This window comes from Zonotrichia albicollis, chromosome 3 (genome assembly GCF_047830755.1).
Source record: "Zonotrichia albicollis isolate bZonAlb1 chromosome 3, bZonAlb1.hap1, whole genome shotgun sequence".
In the NCBI taxonomy this organism is placed as follows: Eukaryota; Metazoa; Chordata; class Aves; order Passeriformes; family Passerellidae; genus Zonotrichia; species Zonotrichia albicollis.
In genome coordinates, this window is record NC_133821.1 from 48,055,536 (window position 1) to 48,079,743 (window position 24,208).

The window sequence follows — 24,208 nt, forward strand, 5'->3', positions numbered from 1 at the left end:
AAAGATTCATGGATATGCCATTCAAGTTTTTTGAATTCTCACCTGACAACTGCATGTACCAAAAAGAAGCTACAAGCTATCACTGTGCAACCAGAGAAATTTAAATCCCCTTTCAAGAAACCCTGAATTTTAAGCATAAATTAATGAAGAGCCTGTGAAGACATAGGAGAGACAAGCTTCATGGTAACTTTTAATCCAAGCAGAAATTTTCTGAACTCTTTTTATTCAAAAATAATTATGAAAATACACTGTACTACTAAAAGGAAAATGCACTATGGTCTCAATTTTAAACTAGATAATTTAAGTACATAAACATAAAGAGGTATGTCAGCTATTTTGCCTGTATCTCCCTCCTTTCATGAGCACTAAAGAAAATACATGCTCAAATTATAAAGTTATAATTGATATATTTTGGTGGGTAAAAATATAACCCAATCCATACAATGCAAGCATTTTTCTGAATACTGCAAGCTTAACATCTCTTTCTCTATTTTTTGTCTTTGTACAAAGAATAGCAAAAGTCTCTCATATAGGCCTTAGAAATAAATTATATGAGTTTAGAGGAAGTAACAGATTCCTTAGTTTTCTATAGTTAGATTTCCAGTTTAGAGTCCTCAGCAAACTGCAGTGGATTAGCACATTGCACATCTTTAGAAGAGATGCTCTATTGGCAAAGGGAAATACCAGGAAAATGTCAGAGAATGGTATGACACTCCTAGGAAAAAGGAGAAAATCCATGAGGACAGGAGTAGCTCCTTTACAGCAGCAAGGCTGTATTAATGAGAGCTCCTGACCAAAGCCTCCCAGCTGCAGTTTTCCAAAACACAAGGGTAAGCTTCTTTAGAAGTGCTATCAAGAAACTGAGTTGGTACAATCGCTATTTATATTTCCTAACACAGGCAAATAGAGTCATTCATTCATCAAAACCTTTCATTAGCAGTACATATTGATCTGGGGATCATTTAAACAGGGTCATATAAGTACAGCATAAGAGCAGTACAAAATTTAAGTACAACGAAAAATCTCTCATGTATTAGGAGATTTACGGAAAGAAAACTTTACTCTCAAAGAAAGCCCACACCTGGAGATGCCATATACAGGAGATTCAATTTAGAAACACAGCTAAGTGAACTTAGAATCACAAGAGAAAAGAAATGTTAGTTATTGACACTAGAGCAATTTGCTTAAGAAAAAGCACATAGAAGTAATGTACAAATAAAAGTGTGGTAACTGAAGAGCAAAACAATCTGTACACAAACAATTGCATTGTAATCTCTTTCTGCTTCCACATTTTGTTTCAAATGATATTTTGGCAAGGAACAAAGTGGGTCTGGAAAACAGATAACTGTCTTTCTGAAATCAAGCAGATGAAAACAATTTTTTGCACACATTTTTATTTGGCTTCTTACTCACAGTTAAAGGATTCCTCCTTCTGAATATGGTGTTGGATGAAACATGTTTAAGCATATACTACTCCAAGATGGATGTATAGGAAATTCAGCAACAGTCTCAGAAGTGAGAAAACAATACAATCCTTAAGTAAGAAGCCTTAATCTGAAGGTTGCAAGCAGACAGCAGGAAACAAACATCTAGCCACAGAGAGTGCCAAGCATGTGCACTCAGAAGCTCCTTCATCTAAAGTGTCACACTGAAAAACCTCAAGTATCTGCTGAAAGAACATATTGGTTCCTACTGGCATGGAAATCCTCCTGCAAAAAGTAGTCAGATACCAGATAACTTTCACTAGCCCAGCTGCAGCAATTCTTGTTACAGGATGAGCCTGAAAACCTACCCCATGAAAACTTGCTGGTATGTGACTATGATTTTGGATGAGGAAGAATCACTTGGACATACACTTCCAGGGGTGCACATTGCCCAAAAGGGAGTGGGAGGGGGTAGAGGATGCAGCAAACCAACAGCAAATGAGACAAGACAATGCACCTCACTTGGACATTCCAGCAGCAGATCCCTTCCCTGACTGAACACAGGAGAATTCAGAGTTCCCACAGCAGTCCTTCCTGTGGAGGTACTGCGCTTCCCTGGAGAGGGCTGGATTACTGCTAGTTTCTACTTGCTTGTAACTGCTGATGACTGAGCTACTCTGCTTCTTTGCATGTTTCCACATCATCAAGGGACTATCCTTCAGTTCCAGTATCATTTCAGCAATAAAATAAGGCCTATAGCTTAAATGGGGTTTCTACAAATATGAAATGATCTTTTGATTGTGATATTCACCCTTAATGAATAAACAACTGTAGCACCAGAATGACTTCAGATTCTGTGCTGTCATAGATCATTAGATATCATGTTCCTGAGTTACGCTGTATCAGATAGAAATACTTTTGGGTAAACACTTCAAAATTTACCCCAGTTCAAGAATCTATGAAGCTTGCTGGCCAGATCTAATGTTTAACAAAATGGGCTATAATTTTTGTTATTTGTGATGCTAGACACCAAACAGAATGCAGTTCACTGACTGCTTCCCTGCCACCTCTCTTTCCAGTCTGCAGACTATCAGCATCACACTTCTTCAGGAATCTGATGCAAAAAAAACCAAAAGGAAAATGAAGACAAGTGACCTCTACAAAGGCTCCAGCAATAACAAAATAGTATCAGTGACAGTGAAGATGCCCTTTTCATTAAAGATCAGACTAAATGCCTCTCTAGCTTTTTACTAGTCTTGTGTAGAAAGCATCACTATCAAAAGTTTTTTTCACATTCATTTTCACAGAAAGCAGTCCCTTTCTCCTGAACTGAGAGCTGAGCAAAACAGATCACATCCCTTGCAGGCTGAACTAGGAACTCTGGTAAAGGTCATGCACAGGTGTCATTCAAACACACCTTCACCACACTCACACAGCATGCCTGCAATCAGCACAGTCTTGTGTGATCTATTCAAGCTCACTGACAAAACTTGAACACCTACGAAAACTGAGTAACAACACCTGCAAGGGGCACAAAATGAGAAGGACTGAAATGTTATCAGTTCATACAGTAGGTTAATGACGGTAGGGAAAATATGGAGGCATATGCTAGGCACTGTAGAGGACTTACTCATAGCAATTAATGCAATTCCACAAACACAATCTGGAAAAAAAGTCCAAGCTGTGATGGATATGGCAAACACACACACACACATTACATATTTTATCTTACTCTACCAGCAAAAGAATGGAAAATCTGGTGCAGTGATTGCTCCTTCTGTCTTTCCAAATTAAAGCAGAGAAAGTCAAGGTTTGGTCTCAATGGAGAATTGTTCAGAAAACTAGAAGCGCTGTCGTAAGTACAAAACAGGTATAGAAGGGTATTAGAAAATAGGCTGAAGGAAGACATTAATGAATTAGAGTAGATGACACTTCAGGGTAGATGATTTCCACTAAAGTTTATTTCTTCTAGAGTTTATCTACATTAAAATTAACATGGGCATTTTCTTAGTACACTCTATTTCCACATTTATTGCCACAGCTTGGCTTGAGAGAAAAGAGAAGGCTAAGGAGATGGTCTAGTTTTTTAACAGTTCAAATCAACATCTTCCCTTTGCAAGACTATAAAATCTGGTCTCCGATTTTCCCCCCCACTAGTTGTAAACTTTCCATAACCTTCATCAGTGGCTTCGTATGGACGTGGAGTGTGGAACTAAGATAACAAAGGCTTATGTAGACAAGAACTCTTGAGAAAAATACATTTTGCACAGATTACTCAAAACAACATTTCAGAGAGGCTAAGAAAGCAGTCCTAAGTGTCCTATGAAAACTCTTCACTATATCAACATTGACAAGCATAACTCAGGTTGCTTTATAAATAAAATACTATAGGACTGTGTCAAGGGCACTGTGCCATACTTTGACAATAGCAGGCTGCTTCCTCCGCAGCATAAGACGGTTGTAAACAGAAGTGAAGGAAGAAGAAAGACCTACTTCTCTGGGTACCTCTTGCTTCCCAGCCCTTCCCAACTACTTAACTGCACCAGACGCAAGAATTCTCCCCCCTGCCTCAGCACTATCTCCATACAAACAAATAAAATAGCTGAGGGCTCCTCTAAACTCCAAGAAACAAAGGACTGAGGATTAGCATGGCCCTAATACTACCAGAAAGCCTTGTTCACATATTCAGTCCTCACTGCAAAACCTATAGTTGTACACAGAAGGAATTAGCTTTACTGTGTAGTAACAGTCAGACAAGATGATGAAACTTGAAGTAGTTCTCAATTTCCTCTGGTTCTGTTTCTAGGAAGTTCAGTTATAAGAAGAACCAGTTTCCATCTTGTTTTTGCTGCAGTCAATGAACAGGCTTCAGGGTGCCCCTTTCAGTGCAAACACGGGCCTTCTGCACAGCAGGATCTACAAACTGCAGCCTACATAGTGTAACTTTACCCAGAGGTGTAATAGCATCCCTTTCATGGCATAACAATAGGTATTAGTACTACTATAATTTATTTATGAAGGCAGATTAGAAGCTAAGCTGGTTGCTTTTAAGGCCCTTGTGCACATGTCCACACGACCATGTCATTACTGCCAGGTGTGCTGTTTATGCAACCTTCACGTGGTGCACAGTCAGCAGGAGGCCACTTTGCCACTCACCCTGGAGGCACAGGAGCTCATTTCCCCCAGTACAGTGGCAGCAAGAGGACAAGATAACAACACTGCTCTACTAACAGGCAAATACCTCCACTCAGCACCTCTAAAGAAGCCACGTACCCTGTACGTGTATGTCCCACTCTCACGGTCTAGGCACGTGTCCTGAACAGTCCACAGGATTCCAGCACAGTCTTGTGCTTGGCCTGGGGTTGCACTTCAACAGCCAAGCAAACACAAACTGATTTGGGAAGTACAAACCACTTTCCACTGCCCAGCAAGCTGTGCAGCCATGTGCACATATGGCACGAAACCCAAGACTACCTGCTCCCTCGATGTGTTTGGCCAACTGTACAAGCTACTGCAGAAAAGCTGTGTGCACCCCTTGTGGTGGTTTGCTATGACATAAGAGGGAGGAGTAAGGTGTATTCCCAGCTCTTCCAATTCAGGCACAAACAGCATCTATGAGAACTGTGATGTATTCCACAGTAAGTGCTTCCTACCTTGGTTCCTGTCTTTTAGAAGAAGAAACTGAGAACAAAATGTTCCTAAAATATTTAAAAATAAAACCTAAGATTGATTGCTTGCCCAACCTTTGCTCTTATGCCAACTTCCAAGCACACTTATGTTTGAAATTTTTATTGGTATCACCCTATTGAGGTTTGCAGTGCTCAATTTCCTTAATAGGGTGCACTCTGCTGGTTTCAGTACGAGGGAGTTTATCCAGGTTGTCATTTTACCAAAGGGAAGTGGATTAACAGGCAGTTGAACCTATCCATGAATATATATTTGAAGCCAGAAAATATTTTTTGCAATTTACAAGTCCTAAGATTTTGGTATCCTGTTTTTATTTTGGAAGGGTTATTAGGTTCTTGTGTGTGTGGTTTCTTTTGTTCTTTGTTTGGAGGTTTTTTGGTTTGTTTATTTCAACATGAAAGAAGGTGCATAACCCTTAGCAATCTTTTGGCTCATTTCAAGACCAACACAGACAAAAGTTTGTTCTTTTGAAGCTGGATGTCCACTCTTTTCAACAACACTCTTCAGTAAAGATCAAGACATACAGAGGACATAGCACTAGAACTAACCACTATTCTGTATGTATTTGTCAAATGGAATAACAGGATCAAACAGGACGTGTTTACTCATAGTAAAGTATGAGAAGTATCTTGGAGATATAAAAGCAACCCAAACTGCAATATGGGGAATGGATAACATACCCTTTGGAGAGCATCCTAATGTTCTTACATATTGGAGCAGGTCAGTAGAGAAGCTAAGCTCACCCTGTTGACTCACAACTGGTTACAATAATGGCAATAACTTCTCATCACCAGTTGCTGAAGGCAACTTGGTATATGCCATTACACCTGCCCTGCTTCATTAAAAGCAAGTTGCTGCTCTAGTTAATCCTTCTGTCAATTCAAATTGGAAACAAGGTATTTAGCTCTTTAACTTGCATTGACGAGAAGTTTGATGTCTGTGGCTTTAGCCTTCTGGGCTGTCAGTAGTTATGGGGAGAAGCTGTAGTGCAGGTGCCCGACTCAGGGCAGAGAAGCAGCAGCCTGCACTCAACTACCTGTGCTCAACTACCACACCACAGCTACTCCATGCAGCCAGATCACGGCATGAGCCTGCTGAAGGGCCTGGGGCACAAGGCTTATGAGGACCAACTGAGGGAACAAAGGATAATCAGGGGAGACTTTATCATTCCCTACAGCTACCTGAAAGGAGGTTGTAGTAAAGTGGGGGTTGGCCTCTTTTTTCCAAGTAAAAAGTGACAGGACAAGTGGAAATGGATTCAAACTGCACCCAGAAAGGTTTAGATTGTATATTTGGGAAACATTCTTCATGGAAAGGCTTGTCAAGCACTGAAACAACCCAGGATTTGAATCATCATCTTTGGAGATATTTATAAGATGTGTAGATGTGGCTCTTAGGGACATGGTTTAGAGGTGGATTTGGCAGTGCTGAGCTGACAGCTGGACTCAATCATAAGGGTCTTTTCCAACCTTGGTGATTCCATGATTCCATGGATACTTTAACTCAAGCTAGTCTGGTTGATCCACGTGAACAGAGAAGCACCCCAACTCAAGCTGTACTACTCAACTGAGGACAAGTCATTAATCACAAGAGAACTTTAGCTTCCCATATGCATCATGATAGCAGACAGTGCACGAGGGGAAGTGAGAATATTACATTCTTTTATTAGAAAGGAGATAGGACAAAAAAAGGTGTAAGAAAATACCACTACTTGAAATACAAAAACCTCCAACTTGCCCAAAGAGCACAGCATCAAAGACAAAATAACTCTCCAATTTCATGGAGCCATTTATCTCTACCTTTGACATCAAATGGAAAACAACTGAACTTGCAGGACCTAAGGACAACTGCTGCTTTCATTTCATTTTTCAATTAAACCATGTCTGCTCTATTTCACTCTTTGGTTGACTTGGTGACTCAGGCTGCATCAGGCTCTCAAGGCAACATGATTCTTGCCACCACCGCAAAAGCACACACCTTTATATTCTCCAATGCTGAACCTCATTGTCTCCAACTGTAGGCTGTTTCCATAACTTTCATCAGACCCATACAGACCTCACTTATTAATCAGCACATCAGTGGCCCCCAAAAACACATCCATTTTGATTAATTGGTCTTTAGTTCTTTGAAATAGTTTTTCAAATTAACTATTGTTTTCCCCTTTCCAAATATCACTCAGATAAGGGTGACTCATCAAATGCTAGCTTGCTCTGTTGTAAAGCTAAAATAAATGGCTTTAACCTAGACATACTTTGTTCTCAGCATGACGGGGCAAAAACCTGACAACACAATCTATTCCAATGGCATCAACACTGAAGACGAGATCAACAACCCTGAGTACAAAGCCATCTGCCCCACCAAGGACAAGCATTCAAGATTACTCCCTCTTCCATACTGCCCATTCCCCAGATCAGACTAGACTGAGATAAAATGAAGGATTCAGCCTGAAGACTGTAGAATAGTTGCTCTCTCTACACCAAGTAGCCAAAAGCAAGAATGGGCCAGAAGATAATGCATGAAAAATAATAATATATATCTATATACAGCTGTACAGTATCTTCTACATGCTATGGCTTCAAACATACACTGTGCTGCCAGGCAAAAGGTAAAAACCTGGCCAGGTTCAATACCAGTCTCTGCACATGCAAATGAATAGCACTTGCAAACTCAATACTTCAGGGACATACACACAGACAGCAAAGAAGAAATTTTTCACAAAGAACATCTCACCATTACAGAAATAATAAAACAGCATCCCAAATTTATTTGGGACTATACACTCTGACGCACTTGAAATTTAAGTCAGAAGCATGTTTCAAAAATATGCTTTGAATCGTTACTCATCAGAGTCACTGGTGAAAGATAAATAATGCCTAGTGACCCCCAAGTTGAGGCATGTGACAAATTTCTACCTCACAGCTGGTTTTGAATACTAACAACATTTAATAGCAGAAAAGGTTACTTGAAAGAAACCATTTTGCTGCATTTCTTCAGCACAATTGTTAAATGCTGTATTGGAGGGTTGTTTTCCCCAGTACAAAAACATCCATAAGTCACTTAGCATTGACAGTGACATCACACTTGGGTAATCTGTAGGGAGCAACAAAGGCATGCATTTTTCAACAGTTTTCTTCTAAGAAAGTACTTCTGAGGTTCAGATAAGCCCAGGGAAATCTCTCTGGAAGCTGGACACATTTAACAACACATTCCTCAATACTGAATGTGCGTACATTAGCATTTCTATAACACTTTCTGTGAAGAATTCTCTCTGCTGTACATTAATGCAGTTATGTGGAAGTCAGAACAAGCAATACAATAAAATTGCTGAAACTGCAGTTGCAGCTCTTTAAAAGCAAATATATAAGCAAACTGATATTAACAAGAAAACTGCAAATGCTCTGATAATTGACTGTTGTCAGGTGAAGATTCCACTACACTCCCTCTAACAGAGAACAAACAAATGGGTACAGCTGTCACTCATTGCACTGGAATTACCTGTTTCATCAAGTGCCAGTAAACAGTCACATCTCTGCAGTCAAAGGTCTGCTCCTCCTACAACATCCTGAGCTCATGCTCCCAGAAAAATCAGTATCATTTCAATCCCTGCTTCTTTCAAATGATTACAGGCTACTTGCTGTACTCTGCATTATAACTACATGCATATACTAAATACTTACAGATGCAGCTGAATATCTGAAATCCTATTCAAAGAAAAAACAGTTTATAACTGGCCTAAGAAAAAAGCACATGAAATCAAACATTTTTCCTTTTTTTTCCTGTTATTTCCCAGTCCTGAATAGGATTTGCACAGGAAACATTTAAACCAAGATCATAAACAAAATCATGGGTGATAGAAAGATTGAAAACATTATTGGAAGTGACTGGTTAACACTGTAAGCCTACAGATAATAGCTGAATAGCTGAACTTGCTGAGATGCATTACTAGGTCAATGTTTCTCATTTGGTTTTAGGAAACATGATGGATAGCCAAATGAGAAGCAATCTTACTTCAACATACTGAGTCAAGGAAGTATCCCACTAAAAAAGAGCAAAACATTTCAGCACTAGAAGACATTTCATTAAGGCATATATCTCTTCATACAAGTACAGGTGCTGTAGAAAGCAGACATGACCTTTATACAGGCTTTAAAATTCAGAAATTTTCTACCATTTCCCTCAAGGCAAAATATAAAAATACTTAAAAAAAAAAAAAAAAAAAAAAAAAAGAAATCTTACGGCTTGAAATGCAGTAAGCCAGCCTGCAGTTGATCTTCCTGAACAGTTGCTTGTTGATTGGCCAAAGTATAAGTGTAAAGAGTTGAATGAAGTTAATGATCAGTCCTGACACTATAAATATGTAGCAGATCAGAAGGTGGCAAATGAATTGCGACTTCAGAAAGCCAACGATGTCCATGATTTGCTGAGAAAGCAAGAGGATACCTTCAGACACAAAATTCAGAAGACAACCTGCAAAACCAAACAGTATCAGCAGTTACAGAGTGCATTTATCTCTATAGACTGACTTAAAACAAACTTCATGCTTACACTTAAAGTTAAGGCTATTGTAGGAAAAGCCTGATGCCAGTATTTGCAAAAGTTACAACATAAAGAGAATACTGTATTTGTGAACCAATTTACATTTGGCTTTGGAAACAAATTCTTAAATTTCAGTCTTAACTCTGCAAAACCTGTGAACATATGACTCCACTCCATGGACTACAATACTCTTCTATAAAGTTTTTATTGATAAAATACGAGCAAATATTTTGCTTTGAACTACATAACAGTTTTGATATGAACCTGTATTTTTATTTGAATTGTTTGTACTTCATGAGACATACACTGTCACCTCTGTAATCTTCAAGAACAGCTCCAAAGTAAATGCAAGCTTTAGAGCTTGGTTAGGAGATGTGCTTTTCTCTACAGGCCATGGTCCCCAAACAAGAGGCAGCAGCCCCTTAATTCTAGCTGTATTGTCTTCTTCCCCTCTCATACTCCAATTACATTTGATTTTGGCAAGAGAATAAAAGCTTGGCTATGCACAATACATGCAATTTGTTCAATTATTCCTTGACACTGATTCTGTCAGTTATAATCCATAAACCCAGAAATGAAACATCAATAACAGTACTAACCCATGACCCAGAAGTGTTTCCAGAAAGCAATCAATTCTCATGTTACTTGTGATATGTTTGTATAATTTTGGAAAGGTCCAGTCCAACCTTAGCAATTGAGCATTCAGAGGAAATGTACTCTGCAAAGTATTCTGACCTATCAAATATTACACTGACCTCCCCCCACCATCACTAGAATGAACACACATCTCTCAGTAAACACAACCCCCAGTAGTCTGAACACAGTTAGACAGGAGGTGCTTCTGCCATCCTGTTCCACTCCTGCACTGCTTCCCACTCTGAGGCATGGAAGAGTTTTCCCAGGGAGGAAGCCCTGAGACAGTATTTCTGAATGTGCCAGTCACATGCAATAACAAAACAGCAGATGTCAGCAGCCTAGGGAATTAACTGATGAAAAAAATCTTTATGCCTATCCTTTTAGTTTATATGAGACCCCATTATGTGAGGCACTGAGTCTAGATCAGTGACCTGAAACATTTCTGCTACTGCCCTTTGCTGACTCTGCTCGCCACATCAAAGAGCACACACAAGATTTGCTGCAGAGCCTTCGGAAGTTATTTAGCCAGATTTTCAACCACAAGGAAGATGAGGAAAAATTTAAGGAAGACAATCTGTATTGTTGCATAATTTATATATAGAGTTTATAGCAGTCCCAAGCCTATTATTAGCAGACAAAATGTGCCCTTCTGCTCCCTTTATCTTGCTGTACTATTCAGTACCACAGCTGACACCAGAATGGTAGAACAGGCTTCTATTCATTGTAGTAACCACTGCCATGATACTCGCAAAAAGCTTCTCCAGCTTTAACAAACCCTCCTATTAAAGCTATAATTCTTAGGGTGGCAGACAATTTACTAGCTTGGGCTTTGACCAAAGGCTTGGTTTTTGAAAGCCAAGCAGAATGAGAAATGTTGTCTAGCAGGAACCACTGCTATGTTTCTTCTCCAATCTGTCCAATGAACACTCAGAAGACAAAGCCAAACAATTAAAAATAAAAAGGCAGAAACTTTCTTTAAAACAGTCAGAACAGAAGCAACCAGCTACCTGCAAGCGGATGGTTTCAAAGACTCCACAGTGTCCAAAACCCTGATGACTGGGTTTATCCTACTGTCCTTGGCTAAAAATGATCAGAAAGTTTTTTTGTGCTAGTCTGGCTGTTTAATTCTATCCCACAGAATCACACTAAGGTAATTCCCACAGATCAGTAAGCCATGGGATAAAGCACAAAAACAGCAGCCACAAATAAAGACCAGAGCACTGCTTACTTAGTGAAGACCTGAAAACTCCCTATTTGATATAATCAACATAAATCTACCTTAGAAAGCAGATGACAGATAGACTTAGTAACAAAAATAGTCTTTTTGTCCACCAATTAATCCAGTAATTTTTTGTTACCTTTTTAACAGCTGCCAACTTTATTAAAGTGTTACATTTATGTGAATCATTTACTTCCTGCTGTGTCTTTAAAACTTCACAGAAATAAAATAAACAAATATGAGATAACCTTGATAAAACATAATTATTGCCTTACAATTTTATTAAGCCACAATGGCATGTCTGAAAGTAATTAACTCCTCACTTTCCTACTTTAACCGTGAAGCTTCAGAGAGCTGTTTTAAGGCAAACTAAATCTACTTAAGCAGTACCATCCAAAGGCAGCTAACCTAACTTGCTTGCAAAAGGAACAAGAAATGAGAGACAGTGATTAAATTATTTTTTTTCCAAAAAGTGGGAACTACACAGAGAAATTTTCTGTTTTGACTACCTATAAAATATGCAACCTAAACATTGTATATGGAATGGTAGCTAAGTTTCTGTTTCTCAGACATAAACTCATAAGATTATTTTTCTGTTTTCATTACCCAAACTCCAAAAATGCAATTTATTCTTGGTACAAGTAACAAAAAAATCAGTTCTGATCTTATGAATGAAGTCTAGAAACATGCATTTAAGAGTCCACAGGAATACCTTACACTTTGTCTAACAGTCCTCCTGGGTAAGATCAACATAACACCAGTTTAAGTGATAAAAGAGTCAGGTCTTTAATTCTTAATCCATGATGCTGGTTTAATAAATTAGTGATTTCCTTATAGATAATGACTGAAAATTACAGCAATCTTTTAAAAACAAAAGGGCCAATCAATGCATTTTCTCAGAAGCTATTAAGATCAGAATGCTGCCAAGAAGCTCTCTTCTATCAAACACTCCTTAAAGTTAATTAGGAGAAAATGGCTAGCTAGAGCATCTAACCCAGACAGAGACATTCTTTATAACACTTTTCCTTTGGACACAGAACAGAAGACTCAAACCTCAAATGTCTGTTTAGGGACCAAGTCAGCAAGCATCTATTCATGTGACTAAGAGGTCACATGTTCAGGTTTAAAAGCAAATTACATGACTGTTCATTCTAACTCTTTTCTCTCCAATTCCCAATCTTCAGCAAGATCCACTGTGTTTTCTACTTCAACTACTGTCAGCATTTCCTTCTGCTTAGACTAACTGACCAGGAGGTCACAGAAGCGATATGCCTAGTGAAGAACTCTATGCCAGCAGAGGCTGCTGCCAATGAACAGTTCTATTTCATACTTCCAAGGCAGTAAGTGTTTTGAGACTACAGCTAGAGATTTCACAAAAAACTCACAACTGTTTGCACTTTTAGAGAAAGCACACAAATGAAGCAAAGAAGTGCCACCCACTGTTTCCAAAGTTCATGTAGTATATAGAGTTAATGGAGTGTGGAAAGCAACACGGTATGTATCTGACAGCATCTAGATTGAGCTGATATCACCCACTTAGAAAGAAAGGCAAGTCAGCACTATATCTTTTTTTCTTCAGTACATATTTCAAGCTTTCATGAAAGTTTTCACTTTTATCTAGTCTTTGATTCAGCATTCAAATGCTTTGTTCCAAGTTAAAAACAACCCACTGGATGATGACGCCTATTCTTGCATTTTGTCATCTAAACCAGATTCTTGGATGGAAGAGTTACAAAGACTATTATGAAAATATGATCAGGTCAGATTAAGCAGCTTCAGTTTAGTGCCTTTTAAGTCAGTATCAGTCGCCACCAAAACCCCTGTATTTGGCACTGGTGAGGCCACAATTGAGTACTGCACCCGCTTCTGAGCCCCTCACTACAAGGACACTGAGGCGCCAGAGCACGTCCAGAGAAGGGCAACAGAGCTGGTGAAGGGTCAGGAGCCCAAGTCCTGTGAGGAGCGGCTGAGGGAGCCGGAGGTTCTTAGCCTGGAGAAAAGGAGACTCAGGAGTGACCTCATTGCTCTCTACAACTCACTAAAGGAGGGTGCAGCCAGGTGGGGCAGCCTCTTCTCCCAGGCAACCAGAGCCAGGACAGGAGGACACAGTCTTCAGCTGTGCGAGGGGAGGTTCAGGTTGGACACCAAGAGGAATTTCCTCACAGAAGGGGGGATTAGACATTACAATGGGCTGCCCAGAGAGGTGGTGGAGTCACTCACCTTGGAGGTGTTTAAAGGAAAGACTGGATCTGTCACTCAGTGCCACGGTCTGGTTGACATGGTGGTGCTCTGTCCCAGACTCTAGACTCGATCTCTGAGGTCTTTTCCAACCTCACTGATTCTGTGAAAAGAGCACAGATTGCAGCACTGCATATACATCAGAGTATATTTTAACAGTGCTGCTGTACAAGAAATACATAAGCAAAGCAAGTCACAGGAAGCCCTTGTGCTCTTCTCTTTTGGTCAGGGAGCACCAAGCTAGCAAAAGTGAGGTTGCATCCAGGTGTGTATTCATCTGCAAGGAGACTGTGTCTGTACATGCCACACCAAAAAAACCCCAAATCTGGAGGAAGAATTATCTATTTGCCTCATGCTTAATTAGGGTTTTAATCACTTTCCACCTCCCCCTAGAGCATTTTTTCTACTGCCCTTCTTTGTTATCAGCAGATGATAAATAATATTAAACTTCCCCAAGTAAAGTCTGTTCTGACCATGATGATAACTGGTGAATGACCCCCTGTCCTTACCTCAACACAGAAACTTTTTGGTCCTGTTTTCTTCCCTTGTCCTGCTGAGGAAGGGGAGTAAGGGAACAGTTTGATGCAAACCAAGTCAGCCAAGGTCAACGCACCACAATTTCTCCAAAAATTGCCAAACTGGAGAATAATTTGAGCATATTCTTAAGATGCTTCCCTAAAGTTAAGAGAACTTAGAAATGCTTTAGATTTTTAGAAGGAGTCCAGCATTACTGAGCTACACATTGTTACAATGGAGAGATCAGTCAGTCTGGCTGCTTCAAAAGCTGAAGAATACATACCATCTACCAGCAAGATCTAGAAGTTCAAATTTATATACTTGCTATAAAACTGACTTACTGTTTATCTTCTAGTGAGCAGAGAGATGATTTGCATAACAGAGTGTCAACTGAAGAAATAGAAGTATTAATCTGGGAGTTTTCAAATGGTTATTGCAGCATAATACTTTCCCCTTCTCCCTTTTAAATTTTCCTCCTGCTGTGATCTAATGTAGGGAAAACAGCTATACAAACTCTGCATGCCTACCAGGACACAAGTCCTCTGTGTACACATACCTTACTTGCAAAAGGCATAGCAGAGCTCCGGTTAGACTCAATGTTTATACAGCAAGGTGAGGAGGATGACAGCAGCTCGAGAGAGGTATGCATAGTCTGGGAAGGAGCGGGAAAGATGCGGAGCAACTGCCCAAGTTCTGGTGAGAAGCAGTTCAGTCTTGCTCCTTTTTCCAGAAGCATGAAATACTCAGGGAGAAGGGAGATGAACTTAAACACATATCAATACAAAACTCCTTAGAGATGCAACATTTAGAGACTGCAGTGCTTGATGCTGAGAGGAGGTATTTATTTGGAAAGAATAAATCCCTTGAAGTTAAGCACTTCTGTTCCAAGCTTCTAAAGAGATCCTCAAAAAATACGTGAGGGTGAAGTATATCAGTTATCTCGGGTGCAGAACATGAAGTTCACAAAAATAGCACTGTAAGGCAAATTGCTTCTTTCCAAAATGCCAAGTGCTGCTGTTCAACTGATTCCCACACAGATTTCTGTACTTTAATACACTCATATATATATCTACACTTACAAATATATATAAAGCAAAATTATCTGCAATTTGCTTGGAAAAAATAAAAAGAGTTGCATTAAGATACTCAAGATGTAGATGAATTTATCAGAGTTCAGTCTGAGAGTTCACAGGGGACCAGTGAGTTCAGGCCCTCTGTTTCCTTTCTTACTTCATTACTTTAACTTGGTCCATTGATCTAACAAGTCACTTGCACAGATTACAAGGGCAGCACCACACAAAAGTAAAACTTAGGGACTAAGCAAGACAGCAGGACTAAATAGTAAAAAAATGAGAAGAAAGTATACTGAGAATCTAAGCAGGATGTGGGATATGCTGTCACACTAACAAATCAACCTGGATATTTCCTCAAAAATGACTGAGGTGAATAACCACAAAGGGTGTATGACATGCAACTACATCACATGCTCACAGACAATTTAATATTTGTTTTCATGGACAACATTAAGTGGTTAATCAAAGGTAACCAGACCCACATGTTACTGTCATCTGGCACTCTAAAAAACAAACCCCTACAAACATGCTTGCACAAAGTCGCTACAATGACTTATGGCATCCTGCAAAAGTGCAGGTGCTTTGTTAAATTACTGATTCTGAATGTTTGCAACAAACAAAGCCTTATCAAATATAAACACACCTATGTATGTCCGTAAGCAGAGATGCTTTTGCATTTATGATACATGAAATTTTGAAATTTTGTACAGAACAGTCACGGACAAATTGGGGAAACTGTTCATTTGAAGTACAGAGATCAGAGTCAGTCTAGTTAGGGCACTGATCCTCAATGCACAGCCTAAGAAAAATCTCTCAAGGGTGAGATCCACACCATCAGTCCTTACACAGGAAATGAACACATTAGAAACTACAGAGGCAGCAGGGGTGGTACAGCAGGATGCTGCCACCTGCACTGTAATACTCACCCAGCATCAAGGGCACACTCATCACCTCTACACTGGGCATTTCAGGAACAGATCCAACACAAGAGTAACTACTGAGTTCTTCAGTGGTTGTTAGAAAAACATTTCCTTTAAAAGAGCCCAAATAAACGGGGGTATGGAATAAGGCCGACAAAGGATTACTCAAGAGCTGGTAAAAAACAGGGCTGCTTTTTAAAATTGTGCTGGGAGTCCAAACATTCCCTTGATAAGAGATAAGCTTTAGAAAGAAGGCCACTCCTATGAAGGCTCATAGCTTATGCCACTGATTGCCCTCACCTTGTTTTAAGAACTATAAATTATATTCACAGCAACACAAAGAGCCAGCACAAGGTACAGGAACTGCTTATACAGTCTCAAGAGACAAAATTCTTCCCCTGCATCCAAACCACGTTTACATGTGAGGCAACACAGAAACATGGATCACATTTACTTCAAAGCTTCAAATATTTAATCCTCCTATTCTTACCCACAATGAGTTGCAAAGTTAGATTATAAAAGTATCGCCTCCCAACTCCAGTCCTGCAACAGACAAACACACCTCTAACATATAAGCAGTTGTATCCAGGCAGAAGAGTTTCATAACCTCTAAGCAGACTTATTAACATGAGCACATCCATTTCTTTATGCAAGATCAAATCCTTCATGTATATAGGATTAGAAAGCAGTTATGGATTTTGTCCATTTTTTGCCTGTACTTATCCATCTCATTTGACAGAAAAAGCTACAGCCATTGAGAAGACACTAGTGAAATAAACCTAGAAAGATCCCTGTTGCTGCTCCCCTCTAATGTCCCATGGTAGAGAGCTTGTGAAAGGTACACAGTAAATCCACAGAACAGCCAACAGCAGAACCACAACCTGCCACTTCCCCAGACTCCAGCTTTCAACACAAAATGGTACTTTTCACACTCCTTTGCCTTCTTGCTTACCCTCACATCTGCCTTGAACCTTTTGAAAGGTCACACACAGAGAGCAGAGATGGAATGGACACATCGCACAAGGACCTTCAGCAGAAGCAGATGCTGCCATAGGTATAACTGCTCCTGCACAACCCAGGATGTATGTGCTGATCTAATGCACTCCGCTTTCCCTTCCTTTCTCCATTCCTCAAGAAATCCAAGTCAAGTATTCAGCAGCTTGGATGGTTCTGTACCATAAACTACAAGTTTACAACTTTAGCACCAAGTGGGCACTATTACGTGTGTGCACACAAATACAAGTCTTCCCTATTATTCTGACCCTTAGAAGGAATTAAAGGCATTGATAGATGCTACAAAGACATCAACTGGAAGATAAAAATCATCAGCATTGGGAAAAGGGTAACTTTCTTTCCTCACTTCCATATAAAGATTTCTTTATATTTTCTGATATTGTGAGTTACATTTTAGTAATTTTGGGTAATGTATGGGTAATTTTAAGCCTTTTTCTAGGAGTCTAATTCCTAACTTATGTGGCTTTGTTGTTTTGTTTATTTAAAAAAAACAGAAAGTGCAACTACAGTGTAACATAGAATTTGTGGCAGCAAAAATCTTAAAAGTTGTGGCAGAGATTGGGCATAAGTCCCTGAGCTGAGAAATACATCACGGTGACAGCACTGCTGGTTTCAAGCGCGACTTCCACCACTGAGCTGTGGGCCATAACAAATTTTCTACTGTCCCCAAAACCCCAGTGCGACAACTTCAAACGTGGTGCCTCTCTCTGAGCAGCTGTATGGCCCCTACTGGAGACAGCCACGCTCTCCTGCCTGCCAGGTCTGAGCCCTGCTGCCACAGATGCAACAGGTACATGGCACAGACCCCATTCTTTGTGCTTCTAAGTCACACAGTACGAGAAAACAGCACTGACCTTCTCCAGGAGGGAATCCAAAAGCTTCCAGTACAAATCACAAGACATTGTTAACTGTGCTGGAAACAAGAAGTGCCATTATCTGACTACAGCTCCAAGTGAGCTGTTAGGTTTCTGTACCTTCTGTGACAGGAGACAGTCTCCTTCAGCTAAGCCATTTGCATATTTTTAATTAATATGAAACAACATTAGTATGCTCTTTGAATACTAAGGAAACACTACACAGAAAAAGATTCACAAGGCCTTTTTTTAACCTTTAAGTATTGATTTAATTTGTCTGTATTCTATCATATGATGCTGAAGAGTATAAAGCAGCTGAATCTCTCTTTTATGAAAATCACATCCCAAAACTGGAAATGACAGTGCATACAAAAGATGTAGCCACACCAAGACAGAGATATGCAGGATATTAGTACTTATCCATTAAATGCTGTTTAATGATTATTTTTGTAAAAAATAGTTTAACTGAAGAATGAAGCTTCCAGATTTATTATTCAAATAAAACCAACTCCTGCCCCAAAGACCTAACATCCAATACTTAAAACATGTTATAGCTGAGATGTGGGTGGCATGGGTCCAAAAAATAAGGTGCCAGCTTCAGTGAAAGGCTCAGATGTACCTACACAGGAAACAACCAGACATCCAGATGCCAGGTAAAAACCCAAATAAACATGGTGACAGCTTTACCCACATATCAGCAGCCACATTCTACATCGGTTTTCGCTCATCTCTGCCTCAGGAGTGTTCAGAACTATTTTGCCACAGTATGAACTAGGAATACTTTCAACCTCCTCATTCTGCCTGACCATCAGTCCCCTAACAGCCTGATTTAATTTGAGAACTTCAGAGAATAAAAGCCTTTATCACGGGGACCAGTAATAAAGGGAGGTTTCAGTTTGGATCCGATTCAAAATCTGTTGAAGCCAGAAGAAATCTCTCAAAAAGCTTAAATTGTCTTTGTTGTTTAGCAAACATCATGACTCCAAAACAGCTAAATGTGATGCAACTAATTAATGATGCTGGATTCTCAGCACCTACAGCCAGGGCTAGTAAAAACCACCTTAAGAATCCAGCAAGATCATTCAGAGACAATGTTTGATCTGACTGCAATTACTTTACTGGATGGCAAGTGTGCAGATGTTAACAGCTTCTAAACATGCAGCTAGAAATCCAGGAACGTTTTTATAAATTTTGCACTCAGCTAAGCATTATATACACCAACACCTACCTGGATTTTCTACAACATCTCTGAGTAACTGCATGTACCCAGGTCCTTTTAAAAGCCTGGCTCTGAGCATTTCTCCTGCTTACTTTAAGTATTTTGAGATACTTTTACAAGGTTAAATACAAAATGAAGCTTTTTTCTGTCTTTTTGGGTGAAATGCAGTATTTATGCACACACCCAGAGGCACAGGCATGTAAAAAACATGCAGTGAGACAGAATCACAGAATTAACTCCTGACGAATCACCTGTGACTCGAAGGGGGGAACCTCATAAATTATTCAAGAGCAATTGTAGTCTGCTTGCAGGCAGAATGCTTCCAGACCTTCTGGAAGTGCAAAGCAGTATCTGCAGTAATACTATTTTCCAAAATGCTCAAAAACATGGTAAGAAGCAGCAAACTACAATGTGTGAAGACACAGATAACGTGGAGACAGTGAGAGAAGCCGGACACAGTTTAACTTTCACAAAGTAGCTGTCACTTGAAATCCATGTGCCATTTCCACATATTGACTCCCCACAAATATATTTCTTTCCCCGTCTTTAACAGTAGGTGTTGAGTCTTATCCTTTTTCCAACAGAAGAAAAAACCTGCATTATCTGCCAACCGAACCAGCATGGACAAACCTTTACATCCACCTGGATCCTGCTGAGAAGCCATGACTGAAATTTAAGTTTGTTGGTACAATTAAAAGGAAATCTAGTGCATATCAGAGGTTTTTCAGATACTAACAGTCCTGCATGCAACTGAAATCAGCGTGCTTGTCTTTGCCTGCAACTCCTAACCTTCTGGGAAGTAAACCCTCTCTCAGCGACCTCTATCTCTGACTCCTTTCCAGCCTAGGACTGGTTAATTACCTTTCCCTGTTCCTGTTATTTATGCTACAGTAGAAACCTCAAGCTGGGTCAGCCCTTTTGCAAGAAGCAGAAAATTATTTCAGTGCAAAGCTCTTTGTGGCAGAACATAACACGACAGACAGAAGGGCAGAAAGTCAAAACAGTGGCCTAAGAAGTAAAAAGGCTTTAAGTTCAAGGTCAAGAACAGACCATTAGCAGGACCATAACCCAGCATCTCCTGGTGGGCCCACTACAGTTGCTACACTGCTCTGCTCAGTTCCTAACACATAGCTTATGTGCCTTTTCAGCAAATCCACTGCAGCTATCATACTTCTCTCACGTTATCAAAGAGGGGTCTTTGCAGCATCTTCATCCTTGCCACAACACACAGTTACTCTCATTCATTTTAATTTCATCCTTCTCTGACCTTACCTTGGACCCTATCTCCTTTCTAGTTCGAGGCACTGGAGGAAGACAGGGGAAAGCACGAAAACGAAGTGAGTCAGCATTTCTGAGCAGCACACGAGCATTAGTCAGAGCTGATGAGGGTACTCAGCACAGTCAGATGTTAATTAGCCCAAGACCACCAAACAACAGACTGGTGAGCAAACTTTCCCAAACATCTCAAAATGAATCACTGGGCAAGGCCACCCCACAGATAAAGCACTTCAGGGTAAAAACACACCCTCAGCTGCCACAACCAGTGCTGAAAGGCATCGAAGCACACAGGGTACTGTTCTGTCACATTTCTACTCTCCTTACAAAATGCCCACTGCATTCAGTACAGCTGAATCAAACACACCTGATGAGACAGTTGCCCTGACTGGTATAATGCTCTCCCTGATAAGCAAGGCCCACAGCTGCAAAAGCTTTTCCTGAGTAAAGTACATTTACAGTGCCTCACTATGCACTGTTGCCCCCCTGCTCCCTTATCAGGACACACTGACAAGTGTGTCACAGACAGCAGTACTAGTGATGATATCCACTAGGGAAATGGCGCTCCATATCATGCAGCAGCAATCTGAATTCTTAAAATTTAAGACTAAATTACTAATACAGGGTCTAAGGTTCACACGTGCTCGTTTGCAACACAAGAATAGTACCTTGCTACTCTCAGCACAGCTGCGACAGTGTCTTCCTGCAAAAAGATATTTTAAGGGGTATTGTGCCCAGTCTTCACCTTCCAGCAGTAAAATCAAGGGTTCACAACAGAAAAAACAATCCACCCCTTTCAGCAGGGCAGAGTACAGCTGTAGGATTCTCATCCATCATCTGCAAAAGACCCTTTCTCCTACAGAGCTCCTGTCTGTTATGGTACAGTAAGTCGATTAGACTGTGAGTGATGTACAAGCACGACTCCAGGAGAGCACACCTCACTCGAGAGAGATGAACACTGCTTCAGCACCTCTGCATTTGTGTTGGAACAGAGCAAGACACTGTAAAAACAACCTCCCACCAAAATGACACCTACTGAGCTTCAAGAAACACAGTTAATTACTGTACTCTGGGCGCAGCATTCTCTGTTCTGTGACTCTGAGCAATTGCTAACCTCTCTGTACAATTTCTCCACTCCTAGAATACGTTACTTCCACCTTGTTGTGTGGCACTTACTAAAATCTTTTACAGTGCTTGCCAACAACACAGCTAAACTTTACTTAAAAGCAACCTTTATCCATAAGCAGCTTGCAGTATGTTCTTTCTTCTCTGTAGGCTTCCCAATATATTCTTCCACATGAAACCTGGCCCTGATATCCATAAAACACAGTTAAGTTTCATTTTTCAATACAGCTTATCCAGGCATTAACAGGGAAGAGGAAAGCTACACATAATATTTACACAAATTTCTAAAGTGAGTAAATATGTGTTTCAATCCATTGTGTTTGGAAAACCACAGTATTGTACCAGATACAACCAGCTAGAGAAAGAAAATGACAGCAAACATTTAGAGCACATCAACTATTCTACTGATCCATGCAGTCTTTACACCGAAGTAGTCCTGGCATATATAAACAGACTTCTGTACGTCTACACCAAATCTTATCTTTCACATGAGGAGTTAGAGAAAACAAAAGGCCGCAAATTTCAGCTTAAGTTGTTTCTCAACAGTTTCTCTACTCCAGCAGTTTTTAATTCTTTTGCTACTCACTCTAGCGTTAAGTCATCATCAGTACAAGCTGAGGCTACAATCGCCTGGTACAACGACTTCCTGGGCCAGAGGCATCATTGCTTTTAAAAAAATATGCTTAGGTTTTTTTGTTTGAGAGTTTCTGGCATCCTTCTACCTCATTGTAAAGCACTTCCAGTTTTCATGTAGCAGCAAGGCTGCTCTCTCCCACACAAGTACCTGCATAAGGTACATCATTCTTAGATGTCTGCACAGGGACTTAAACCACTACTTTTAGAGATGTGTAACAAAGATACGGACCAGACGTCTTGGGGTGACATTGCTGAAACAAACTCTTTCATGGGCTGTCTTTTCAGTCGTTCGAGTGAGTGCTCACTTGTTGAAATAAATGCTAAAAAGCATTACTTGTTATTTAAATAACGTTCACCACATGGTATCAGCCGACACACCTTAACTCAGTTCGCGGCCATTATTTAATTCCGCTTAAACATCTTTATGAACAGACTCCGATAGGTGAAAGGCAGAGCTCCTCCAACACGTGAGCACGTCACCGGGGAGACACACTGCCCCTCTCCCCGCCTCAGCTCACCGACTGCCGCCTCGACCGACCCGGGCCCGCCCGCTCCGGAGCCCACCGCGCCCGCTCGCTGTGGAGCGGCGCCTTCGGGGCGATGGCACCGGCCCGTTCCCGGGGCAACCGCACCGCCCGCCCCGTGCCCGGCCACCGCCAGCCGCGCCGGGCGGCCAGCTCCGAAGGGAAAGTGGCAGGGGCGGCACGCCCGCCCGGCGCGGCAGAGGGGGCTCGGCGGGGCTGGGCCGCCGTAGCTCCGCCGTTTCCACGGAAACCCGGGCGCGGGCAGAGCTCGCCACACAAAGGGGGCCCGCAGGCGGCAGGAAAATTCTCGGCGGCCGCGGGAGAAACGGCGCGGGTCCGGGCGGGGGAGACCCAGCCCGGCGGCAACTAAATCAGGGAACTTGTACGCGCAGCCCACCGCCCGCCTCTCCCGCCCGCCCCGCCAGCGGCTGCCGGGGGGCGGCAGCGCCAGGGAGGGGCTGGCTCGGGGCTGGTTTGTCCGCCCGGGGCAGCGAAGCCGGGCGGAGTAGAGAGGGTGGCCCCGCACCTGCGGAGCGCGGAGGGCGCCAGGGGGAGAGCACGTACCTGGCGCCGGCGGGCCTGGGCACGCGTGCCGCGCTGGGGCGCCGGGAGCGGGCGGCGGCCGAGCCGCACCGGCTGCCACTACTTTGCACGCGGCGGGAGCGGGCGGGCGGCTCGGGCGGGGCCGCCAGGCTCCACCCGCCGGGCGGCTCCACTCCGGGAACGGGGCCCCCTCGCCTTCCCTTCCCGCCGTCATCATGTCACTTCCTCCGGAGGCGGTGGGAAGGGGCGACCCCTCCCCGCACCGGCGTCGCCCGACCTTAGGGGCGCCGCCGGAGCGGTGTAGGAGAGCTCCCGGTGCCGCGGCGCGGCTGAGGAAGGGCCGCGGACTCCGAGGAGGGACGGGGGAGCCGGGCAAGCGGCGGCCGGGGTAAGGGGCGCGGCGTTGCGCCGGTCCCCTCAGCGTCGCCGGCGCTGGTCGGAGCTGAGTGCTCGTCATCCTTTCCCGGGGTAAACGCGCACCTGTGACTGTCTGACCCTTCAAGTAGAAACCGGGCAACAAAAAGGAGCTCCACGGCCTGGATGCTGTGGAAAAAGATAAATGCCGTGGCAGCCATCCAAGCACCGAGTACCCTGACACACAATATTCACTCTGTGTGACAACGCAAACATTTGCTGCCAGGCTCTGATTGTGGGGTGAAAGGCAGCTTCTATGAATAGAGAACAGCAGGAACTGAGTCTATTATAAACACCCAAAGCACTGGAAGGTGATGGTGACTGGGATGACACATCGCTGGGACAGCACTGTCAG

The 24,208-nt window shown here is 41.9% G+C and overlaps 1 protein-coding gene across 4 annotated transcripts in view; it reads right to left on the reverse strand.

The window, feature by feature from the left end:
* AGPAT4 (1-acylglycerol-3-phosphate O-acyltransferase 4) overlaps positions 1 to 23,911 on the reverse strand; it is a 69,149-nt gene extending 45,238 nt beyond the window's left edge. The window contains exons 1-3 of one of the 4 annotated variants that reach the window (XM_005486491.4): positions 23,461 to 23,601; positions 13,723 to 13,843; positions 9,348 to 9,578 (exon numbers count right to left, since the gene is read on the reverse strand). In XM_005486491.4, coding sequence (XP_005486548.1) covers positions 9,348 to 9,525 — 178 coding nt within the window. In that variant the 5' untranslated portion in view covers positions 9,526 to 9,578; positions 13,723 to 13,843; positions 23,461 to 23,601. Of the gene's footprint in view, positions 1 to 3,161; positions 3,349 to 9,347; positions 9,579 to 13,722; positions 13,844 to 23,460 lie in introns of those variants that run through there. The other 3 variants (XM_026793085.2, XM_074537350.1, XM_074537351.1) reach the window with 3 other exon arrangements.
* Positions 23,912 to 24,208: the final 297 nt, after the last annotated feature.